The following is an 11,799-nucleotide window of genomic DNA, read 5'->3' as shown; positions in this document are numbered from 1 at the left end:
CCTTCATCTTCAGGTTCCAAAGCTCGTGTTCCAATTTCTGCATCTCGCCCCTCGGGCAGTACTCAGCAACCATAAGCTCCTTTAAACTCTCCCAACCCATGGCATTAGCTACTGGAAGGGTTAGGGATTTAACCCGGCTATTCCACCAGGTCAATGCTCTGTCAGTGAAGGTGCAAGCAGCAAACTACACTTTGTTGGCCTCCGAACAAGCACAATTTTTGAAAATTGATTCGATCTTTTGGAACCATCGGGTTAGGGCAATGACTCCTCCATTGCCGTCGAAAGATTTGGGTTTTACATTCATGAAATCTTTATAGGAACACTCCTTCTGGTGTCCCTGACCTCCACCAAGGTTTTGGGGATCGGTTCCACCTCCTGATCCACCAGCGCCGCCTGGATTCATTTGAGACATTGCCGCAGCCACAACAGCTGTAACTGCTGCCTGGAACATGACGGGATCGAACTGAGGAGGTGGTGGCGGCGGAGGATTGTTGTTCTGTTTGTTGGGTCTCTACGTGGGAGGCATCTTTCTCTAAAAGATACAAGGGAAATAATGACGATAATTCTCCTATATGATCATGAATTGAATATCTGAGCAAGATATATCTTAATCCTATAGTAGTAATAAAGACCTATAATAATAGCTACTAACATCAACAAGGAACTGTAGGTCTTTAGATTTTAAGGATTTGCACTAGAAGTGATGACTCTGTACAGTGTTATAGTATCATAAAATACTCCTATAGTATTTTAACTATGTGATTTCATTAGTATAGGATTTGGTGAGTTTTAGACTTGTCGCAACACCACAATCACTCCCAAACACATGTTAGTCATATCTCGGACAAATATAGTTGATCAGGTTATATTGGCCCCACATATGACTACATAACTGCCCAGGTTTAACTGTAGTGTCCAACTCGCCCAAAATACGTTTATGTAGTTCCTACTATGTTATAGTTTCTTGTACGTATGTCTACATCTATACTTTTTGTAAAACTACTTGTTTATTTTAAAGTATACTTTTAGCTTCAGAGCACTACGACCCCTTTAGTCTTTATAGTTGTATACCATGTAAGGTTCGGTATACTTAGTTCACTATAAACAAGAGCTCTGATACCAATCTGTCACACCCCCAAACCGGAACGGCGGAAACGTTCAGGGGTGGATGACGTCATATGTAGTATCACAACAATTGCATCATAGTAATCAAAGTAAACACAACCATTACATTGATTAAGTAAAATATTTACATCTGTTTGATTCATGTTCATATATATATATATATATATATATATATATATATATATATATATATATATATATATATATATATATATATATATACACATCAAAAGTATAACAAAAGTAAAATACGTGACTCTATACGCTCCGTCTTCTCAAAATCTGTGCGAGGTACCTGTCTACTGATTTCCTGAGAATACAAGCAGTTTTTGAAAGAGTATCAGCATAAAGCTGGTAAGTTCATAAGCATGTTTTCGTAAGGAAAATCTGTTAATGAATCAATGGAAGTATTTGTATGTTTCCAAGAAAATCCATTATTTTCTAACATGTGTATTTTGTTACTGAATCTCATAATGTATTAGTTCATATGTCTAGTTACCATTGAATGTGTTGTGCATTGATTGTTTTGAATGAGAAAACCCCTTTTTTTACATGAAAAACTCGTGGATGTGGAAGTTCAAACCTACATTTGCAGTAGAATTAAATGAACTTTTGCAATTGTATAATGATATTGGTGAATTGGAAAATGCGAGCACTTCCAAGTTTGGATTTGGATTTAGATTTAATCTAAACTCCAATAGGGAATACACTGTCAAATCCATGACAAAGTTAATTGAGTCGATGCTTATTTTATATAGCGGGCAACCAATTTGTTGGTTAAAGATGATACCTCTAAAAGTACAATGCTTTATTTGGATAGCCTCGTTGTGCAGATTACTTGTGGCTGATGTCTTAATGTATAGGGGTATTAACATCCCTAATCCTCTTTGTCCTCTATGCAATAAGGTGAATGAAACAACTAATCATCTACTCATTACATGTGAATATGTTCGGGAAGTTATTGATCGGGTATTTAAATGTTGTTGTATCCAAACAGAGGCTTTGCAAACGTTAGAGACTTTATTGATTATGCGGCTGCTTGGGGAAACTGTCTTAGAAAGAAATCGATCCTAAATATGGTGTAACCTTGGTTGTAGAGATTGGGTCAACTGGCATATCTCACCCTTCTCTCATTTTCTATTGTAATTTTGGTTCATTTCTCTCTTTCCTTTGTATTGTTCTTTGCTCGCTTAGTTACTTGCTAACGGTGCCCTTATAATGAATATTTGTTGTTTCCAAAAAAAAAATTCGAAATTCCTAGGAGTAATGATTTTAAATTCAAGTTCCGAAAGAAAAAATTAATATTTTCAAATATTTTATCCTTACATATCTTTCTACTCGTATAAACTAATAACATACGGAGTTCATTAATTCTTCATTTGATCTCTTTCTAAAATTTGTCACTTGTTTTGATCTAATGAATAGAAATATAAATTAGAAGAAAATGTACGAGGATATTTGATTTCTCAGTGTTGCGATTTATGTCCAAAATAACAATTTAATTAATTAATATATTTTTCAATTAAACAATATCTAAAAAATTTATCTAACAGGTTATCAAAACGTTACATAATATTTGAAAATGTGGTCATTTTCAAGATAATATGATATTAATATAACTAAAAAGCAAAAAAATAACGTGGTATGTAGCAAGAATGTTTTGGGTCAATAATATTTCCATGTAAAATTCAGAACATGAATACGTGACACAACCCCCATTCAAAGCATGCATGGGCCCAACATATTATCACGTGGGGTAGTTGGAGCTGCTACGTTTGTACCCGACCCGATCCATTCTTAGAATTCCTATTCATCCCTACAAATAGAAGCCATACAAACCTCTTGAAACCTGCAATACGTCTTCTTCCTCCCTTGATAAACACAAAAACTCTGTAAAAACCCTGAAATGGCACCGGCATCAATGGAATGGAACGAAAACTCGTTGCATGAAAAAGGCTTCATTCGTGACGAGGATGAACGGCCGAAAGTGCCCCATAATAAGTTCAGCAACGAGATTCCGGTGATCTCACTGGAAGGTATCGATGATTTGGAAGGTAGTGATGGTGGTGTTAAATCTCGTAGGGCGGAGATTTGTGAGAAGATTGTGAAAGCCTGTGAGGATTGGGGGATCTTTCAGGTGGTGGATCATGGCGTAGACGCGAGACTGTTGTCGGAGATGACAAGGCTTGCAAGAGAGTTTTTCCAGTTGCCGGCGGAGGAGAAGCTCCGGTTTGATATGACCGGTGGGAAGAAAGGCGGGTTCATTGTTTCTAGCCATCTTCAGGTAATAATTATGTTTTTGTGTTTACAGATAATTAACTTTTTCTAAAAAAAAAAAAATCCAGATTTATTATTTTAATTATAACTTTTAAATACTTTTACTATTCAATTAATTCTTTTAGTTTAATTTTATGTTAAAAATAAGGTAAGGTATCGACATCGTTACAGAATCTCATTGAGAAGCACGTACGTAGTATGCAAACTTTAACATTCTTTGATATAGTAGAACTAACATGTAGATGTATGTTAATTAAGGTTTAGATAAATATATCAGTTAATATTTTAGCATATAACAAGTGGGGATGTCCTAGATTACAGGGATCAAAATTATAGCAAATGAAAATCATAAGTTACTGAGATTATTATTAAAGTTAAAAACTATAGAGACCAAATCTACAAATTCAAAATTATAGGGACTAAAACTATAACTATCTTAAATTAACAATACAGAAACCAAAAAACAAAAACCAAAACTGTAATTAATGTAAAGTATAAACTACTGGGGACCGAATGAATTATACAATTATTATAATTGTAATTAATGTTTTGATCTATTTAATAGTTAATGAAAAAGAATTATATTTTACTAACATATATTTGAAGTGTCTTTCGAATAATAACAATTGTAATGTTTTTAGATAGAGAGAGATGCGTACCTACATATGCACAAAATGTCCACTTAAAAAAAAAAAAAAAAAAAAAAAACTTGCTATTCATCTAAACTTTGTCTATATGCGCATTTTGATTTTGATTTTTTTTAAAGATTTTTTCTGTCTGCTATGAATATGTATATATAGGTGCATGTGCTTATTTTTAGGAGTTTTTTTAATCAGTCTTTTAGGGAGGAGGGAGTCGTTCCCACTGAACCCATTGAACCCACTGTCATATCAGTTTTTCTCTTTGATTTTTCTTTATCTTTCCGAACCCACAACACACGGAAATCCTATCTTTCTCAACCCACTCAATTAAAAAAAATACAAAATAATCAAGGTAAAATCTTAATTAGCAATAGAGTTACCGCTGGTACCACTCCCTCTTCGGCGGATTGTTTAATTGGTTTCCTAACCCACTTCATCCTCTCTCTCTCTACTTTCTCTCTCATTTTCTCTTGTACCATGTGTTTTAAGACTTGTACCTTTGTTGTTTGGTATTTTTTTTAATTGGGTGGGTTGAGTGGGTTCAGAAAGATAGAATTTCCGTGTGTTGTGGGTTCGGAAAGATGAAGAAAAATCAAAGAGAAAATCTTATGTGGCAGCGGGTTCAGTGGATTCAGTGGGAACGACTCCCTCCTCCCTTATATCGATATGTATATAATGCACACGTAAATTTTGGTTGAAAATTTACATTGAGAAAAAAGTTCTTTAGTTTGCTTCCGGATTTAATTATCTATTGATCTTGCATCAATATATAAATATTTTTATAAAATTGGTAAAATTAAAAGAAAACACAACCTTATGGTTTAAATTGTAAACTCTTTTAGGTCTTATTCCAAAAAATTAATCAGAATGTTATATCTTATGAATCACTAATATATAAAGCATATATTATTATTGTATGTCAAAATTGTTGTGTACGAATCACTTTTCGTATTTTTCGTATTATTAGCTCAAGTTATTGGATGATTGTAATAATACTTTTAACATATTTATAAATAAAATTTAAAATTTTATTTCATAATTCTGATTTAGGTATTAAAGTTATTGTGATTTCCATGTCATTCAATACACTTGCCGTTGTTTATAAAATTCGTATGCAATTAGCGACTTGTTAACGTCATTCAGTATACATGTTGATAATGATATTCGTTCCTAATAAGTTGGAGTTAGTTACTATCATCCAATACACATGTTTTTAGATTCACAAGTTGATATTATTTTTGTTTTATAATGTATCAAAAAGCTTAGATACAAATTATAAAGTTCTTATCAAAACAATAAATTGATTCTCTTGGTCTTGAATGCTATAATATAAGGATATTGTAAACAGTTGAATCTATATATGGACTTTTAAAAATGTTTATTTACTTATTTATTTATTCATTTTAGCTAGTTTGGATTTTAAATTTAATATGGTGGATACCATCGTTACTTAATTTCTATCACCACCTCATATATAATGAGCTTCACAGATTTATAAAACTTGACATTATATTTGTATCTTTTAGATTTCAAATATAGTATAATACATGATACATAAATTATATCACATATATGGGGCTTTTGATGCATAATGTAGGGAGAAACTGTACGAGATTGGAGGGAGATTGTAACATACTTCTCATATCCAATAAAAGCAAGAGACTACTCAAGGTGGCCCAATAAGCCCGAAGACTGGAGGCTAGTGACAGAGGAATACAGTGAGGTGTTAATGGGCTTGGCGTGCAAACTACTTGAAATCTTGTCAGAGGCAATGGGCCTTGAGAAAGAGGCCTTAACTAAAGCATGTGTTGATATGGACCAAAAAGTAGTGGTGAATTACTATCCAAAGTGCCCTCAGCCCGACCTCACATTGGGCCTTAAGCGACATACCGATCCAGGAACAATTACATTGTTGCTTCAAGATCAGGTTGGAGGGCTCCAAGCGACCCATGATGGTGGCAAAAGTTGGATAACGGTCCAGCCTATTGAAGGTGCTTTTGTTGTCAATCTTGGTGATCATGGACATGTAAGTCCATACTGATGATTCTCTTTTCATGTATTTTTGGCTGAGAAATTATACATGTTATTTGATATGAACACAACTTCATTTTGGATCAGTATTTGAGCAACGGAAGGTTCAAGAATGCAGACCATCAGGCCGTTGTGAATTCAACAACCAGTCGGCTATCCATAGCGACGTTTCAAAACCCTGCTCCAGAGGCGACAGTTTATCCATTAAAGATCAACAAAGGAGAGAAATCGATTATGGAAAAACCTATAACTTTCGCTGACATGTACAAGACGAAGATGAGTGGAGACCTTGAGTTGGCTCGGCTCAAGAAGTTAGCCAAGGAAAAACAACAAAACTCGGAAAAATTGAAACCTGTCAAAAATATACATGTTTAAGAATTAAAATTTATGGCCTCTACCACCAATTATATGTAATGTATTTTTATATGTGTATTAGAGCATCTCCAATAAGAACTTATTTTAGGACTTACTACTATTTGTTTGAATTATTTATGTCTTATTATCATTGGAATATATTGAATGATCAATATACTTTCATGTTTAGTTTGTTTAACTCACTCATCTTCTAATCATATTTCTTTTTACCCCTTAATTGTATTTTACTTTAAATATTTTTAATTTATTTACTAGTTAGTTATTTCTATAAAATATTTAGTGACATTTTTTTTATGAAATATAAATTTATAACGATTATATAATCTTTTTAATCTTTTTTTATAACTATGCCGTAAATTTTTTCATATTGTACGTTTATAAAAAAAGGCCCGATATACTTTTATTTCTATTTTTGTTTGTTTGTGGCATTCAACATCTATAAAATATAATACGTGTTTAAAAATGACTAATTAAATAGAGGGAATTTTAAAGAGAATTTTAAATAGATAAGGATAGATTATGTAAAATTAAAAAAATAAAAAAAAAATTATCGTAATAGGTTATTTAATTATATATTAAAGTTAATGGAATGATGGAGTAACAATAATTTTGTAACACTCGGTCTTTGCAGGTATGCTTCTTTTACCGCTTTTATTGAAAAGCTTTAGGTTTTGGGTGGTTTGGTCATACGTGGGGCGTAGGATAGCCTCCTACGCAACACGTAAGAGGAAAGTACGGCACATAACTCAAATGCTCTACGTTGGGCATAGAGTTGGTTACGCTGGACGTAGCCGCGTGTTTGCAAAACCCTAATTTTCGGGGTTGTGACCCCTATTTAAGGTCTCTAACCCCTTAAGGGCCTTCTTATCATCAGCCTCCGCCCGTTGATGCACACCTCTCGAAACCCTAATTCCCTTGAGTGATATTTGAGGTCCTTGTGTGATATTTTGGTGCACTTTATAGAAGGAAGACCCAATTGTAGAAGACTTGGAGTGCTCAAGCTTGTGGATACATAACCTATTGGCTTTCATTTATCTCCAGAAGGTATAAAGTTTGTGCCTTTATGCTTCATTTGTTATATCTAGCTAGGTTCTTGATGTTTATGCCCTTTTTGTCCCATTACTTTGGTCCATTTGAGTGTGAGCTACTCTAGACCTTGTAGATTGCATTTTCAGACGTTATGAGGTTGTTAAGTCATAAAAATGGGATCTTGGCCACTTCCAACCTTCCATGCTTGAGTTTTTGGTCTTTAAAACTTGTCATGAGATCATGGTTTTTCCTTGAACCCTTGTAAGGCATTTAAATGCATAAATATTGGAACTTTATCACTTAGGATATTTATTAGGTCCATATATGAGAGTTGGACGTGGTGTATTTCTGTATTTAGCACTTAATGGAAGGATTTGGCATCAGCGCCCAACGTACGACGTAAATCAGGCTATGCATCGCGTAGCCCCCTTTCTGCCTGTTTTACCGCCATGTGCTCTACACGGGGCGTAGAGCATCTTGTACGCATGGCGTAGGTCAACTTGAGTTTGACCGTTGACTTTTTCCAGATTTGACTTTTGGTCAACAAAAGAGTTTTGAGGATTTTAGATTGAGAATGGGTTCCTGTTTATGTCATAGGTGACTCGTAGCGCTAGTCCTTGGGGTCGTGAGAGTTGTTGTGTTATTTGCTGGATTGAGATGTGACTTTTCTTCATTGTACTCATGGGTCGAAGGCACCAAGGCCGGCCCAATAGTTTGTGTTATGTATCCTTGAGTATAGGATGTTACTATGTTGTAGCAGTTTGCTAGTTTGGTAGATCTGTATGACTATTGTGTTACTGGTTTTGTTTATTGGTTGTGTATGTCGACATATTGTGGTTGGGTTGAGGCGGTCTTACTTTGTGCTGAAGGTCAAGATACCTAGGCGGTCTAGTTGATATTATAGGCAAAGGGAGCGGTCTAGGTTATATTATAGGCTCGAGAGCAGTCCAGTTTATTGTTGAAGGATCAGGTGGCGGTCTGGTATCATGTTGTTGGCCTTGTGTGCATGCATTGTTTTCTATTATGTGTGGGATATTTTGGGAAAGTCACGAAGGTTTGGCTTGCAGTTTGATTTCATGGTTTCAGGTACATCAGATGATCGGGGCAAAGCGATGGTGTAATTGTGAACATCATCCTTGGATATTATATTGAGAAATGTTTTGGATACTCTGATTTGATGAGTATGTTTTTTTTGGAAAAAATGTTTTGTATGACTTATGGATTACAAAAATGGTTTTGAAAATGAAAATTTTTACTATGATTTTGGGGATGTTACAAGTTGGTATCAGAGCCTTTGTTTGAGAGAATTGGCTGAACACTTGTGTGATTCCAGACTCAAACTAAGGATCTGCAAAATATTTTTCAAAATTAACTCTAAAATGATCAATGGAGGGGATACGATGTGCACAGTCAGCCCGATCCAGGAAAGTATTCCCCAAGATACCAACACTTGTTCTGTATATTGATGATATGATAGAATTACATTCTAGTTTCTAGTCTATGGATCTTTAGGAATTGCATGACAGAATTGCCTAATTTATGATGCATGATAGCCTAGGAGTATTTCTTGATATGCTATATAGATCTGACATTATTGTTGTGGTTGCTTAGTGTGTATGCATTATAGTTGTAGATAACTAAGATTTTATAGCCTGAGAATGTTTGATTTAGACTTATTTACTGTTCCTTGTATGGTTGTGGGCTTAGGGTAGAATCAAGTATTCGACTGTCAATCGAATCCAGTGTTATGTATGATTAGTATACACGAGCGATTGTAGGGTTAGTGAAAGTTTCATGCGTGAGTATGGTTTGTAGAAGGCCAACGTGAGTAATGATTAGCCACTCTCAAGAGAATAAGTATAGGATGTATGTGTGTCGTAGTTATTGGGCTTTGTGGTCGGGTGGTCTGTGGCAATTCTCTAAGACAAATATGGGTATGTGTGGAATGTAGTAAAGGACCGTACTACTAGAAGCACAAGTCCCGTACGCGCATCAAGGAAATCATGAAGCCCGAGGACTTAGTGATCCAGTAATGATTTAATCATATGAATTGTGGCTTTTTGATGTATTCCAATTTGTTTTTCAATATGGCGATCAATAGAGGTTCAAGATCAGGAGCCGACGACCCTGAGAGGCCAGGATTGATTGATGATAAGATTCATGAGATGATCACCACTCAGGTGACCATGGCTATTAGGGAGGCGATCCTAGGGATATTTGGGTCTATCAAGACCGTCATGATCGAGATGTTTGACGAGCGCTATGCTACCATCACTAAGGCTGCTGCTGCTACAGCCACCACCACCATTGCTGCTGCGGGAGTTCATGGGAGAGGGACGGTGCATTACCAAGACTTCAGCAACACGAAGCCCTCGAAGTTCGACGGGTTCAAGGACCCAATCGTGGCCATGAGGTGGATATCTGATGTAGAGGGTTTTTTATTCACATGCTCATGCCCAGAGGACCTGAAGGTCAAGTTCGTCTTGAACCTTCTTCGTTTGGGGGTGAAGGATTGGTGGCAGCTAGTAACCGGTTCTTATTCTCCTGCGGTGAGGGACATAGTGACTTGGTATCAGTTCCTTGATATGTTCTGTGCTGAGTACGTTCCGTTGGTAGAGAGGAAGAGGTTAGTCCAGGAGTATCTGTCGCTAAAGTAGACAACAGAGTCGGTGATGAAGATCACCAACATGTTTACTTAGATAACTCTTTTCTACCCCGAGTATGCTGCTTCGGAGCAGGTTCAGATGTCCTGCTACTTGAGCATGCTCAATATGGAGAATCGAGATTTTGTGTCGACCCAGAGGTATAATTCCCTCTCCGAGTTGCAGTCTTTCGCTCGGAGGAGGGAGATTGCAATTAAGACCCAGACGAGAGAGAAAAGGCAGACCCCAACTCAGTCACAGCCAGCAGCGAAGTGGTTCAAACCCGTTGATTCACTATCTAGAGGTCATAGGGGCCGCACTTATTCCAAGTACGGAAAGATGCAGGAGGGCGCATGTTGATCAACTGTTGGGTGCCACAAATGTGGCAAGGAGGGTCATTATGCGAGGGATTGTCATCAGGAGGCTCCGTTGTCGAGTACCAAGATTTGTTACCACTGTGATCAGGTTGGCCATGTGAAGGTCTACTGTCCCTTGCTCTCTGCCATACCAGTTCAGGCACCAGCCCCGACCACTCTTCGGATTACGGACGGACGCCAGGGGAGAGTTGAGGCCTCGAAGGCCAGGGGTCATTCTTTTCAGCTCACAATAGAGTTGTCCAGGACGGTGCCTGATGTTGTTACTGGTATGTATTCATTATTATTATGTTTAGTTATTTCATATATGCTTATGTTTGTATTTCTAATAAGTAGCTTCTTTGTGAATGCTTTGCCTGCTCTTATGATTTTTGACTCGGGTGCGAGCCGGTCTTTTGTATCCCAATCCTTCAGTAGGGATTTCGACATGACTCTTGGGGAGTTGGAGTGCCTATTGCGAGTTTCCATCACCAATGAACACATGGTTTCTACTTCAAGTGTCTTTCGGGATTTTTCTTTGGAGATATTCGGGGTGTCTTACCCGCTTGACTTGATTCCCATCCCTATGTAGGATGTATGCGTGATTGTAGGGATGGACTGGTTGAGCAGAGTTGGAGCCATGATCGACTGTGAGAGGCAGTTGGTGGTAGTTCGAACTCCAAGTGGGGGAGAACTGACTATTTATGGTGAGGATACCAGGGTTGGTTCAACTTTTTGTTCAGCTGCCAGAGCTCGACATTATCTTCAGCATCGGTGTTTAAGTTATATCACATACGTGGTCGATACTCGAGATGAGAGGAGAGTTTTGGTATCATATGTGCGAGTAGTCAGAGAGGTTCCAGATCTATTTCCGGAGGATTTACCCGGTGTGCCTCCCGTGAGACAGGTGGAGTTCAGGATCGATCTGATCCCTGGTGTGGCCCCAATTGCAAAGGTGTCGTATTGCCTCACACCACCATAAATGAAGGAGTTCTCATCTCAGCTTCAGGAGCTATTGGGCAAGCAGTTTATCAGACCGAGCAGTTCACCATGGGGAGCGCCGACTCTTTTTATGAAGAAGGATGGGTCTCACCGTATGTGTATATACAACTATAACAAGTTGACGGTGAAGAATCATTGCCCACTCCCTAGGATTGATGATCTCTTCGATCAGTTACAGGGTGCATCTTGGTTCTCCACGATTGATCTTAGGTCGGGTTACCACCAGATGAGAGTCAGTGAGGAGCATGTGGAGAAGACAATGTTCCGAACCTGTTATGGTCATTACGAGTTCGTAGGGATGCCGTTTGGGGTCACCAATGCACT

General features: G+C 37.2%; 1 protein-coding gene across 1 annotated transcript; it reads left to right on the top strand.

The window, feature by feature from the left end:
• Window positions 1-2,963: 2,963 nt before the first annotated feature.
• Window positions 2,964-6,627, top strand: F3H (flavanone 3-hydroxylase). The gene is made up of 3 exons (XM_079085781.1): window positions 2,964-3,409; window positions 5,641-6,069; window positions 6,162-6,627. The coding sequence occupies exons 1-3, from the start codon at window positions 3,032-3,034 to the stop codon at window positions 6,447-6,449; spliced, it is 1,095 nt and encodes a 364-aa protein (XP_078941907.1). The 5' UTR covers window positions 2,964-3,031; the 3' UTR covers window positions 6,450-6,627.
• The last annotated feature ends 5,172 nt before the right edge of the window (window positions 6,628-11,799 follow it).

This window comes from Lactuca virosa, chromosome 3, assembly GCF_052849685.1.
Source record: "Lactuca virosa cultivar CGN04683 chromosome 3, Lactuca_virosa_CGN04683_v6, whole genome shotgun sequence".
NCBI lineage: Eukaryota > Viridiplantae > Streptophyta > Magnoliopsida > Asterales > Asteraceae > Lactuca > Lactuca virosa.
The sequence above is the reverse complement of the archived record's forward strand: the minus strand, read 5'-3'. Positions and strand labels throughout refer to the sequence as shown.

Coding starts and splice junctions, on each gene's coding strand:
- F3H (XM_079085781.1), top strand. CDS start 3,032: ATGGCACCGGCATCAATGGAATGGAACGAAAACTCGTTGCATGAAAAA. Junction 3,410..5,640: donor TTGTTTCTAGCCATCTTCAG/GTAATAATTATG, acceptor TGCATAATGTAG/GGAGAAACTGTACGAGATTG. Junction 6,070..6,161: donor ATCTTGGTGATCATGGACAT/GTAAGTCCATAC, acceptor ATTTTGGATCAG/TATTTGAGCAACGGAAGGTT.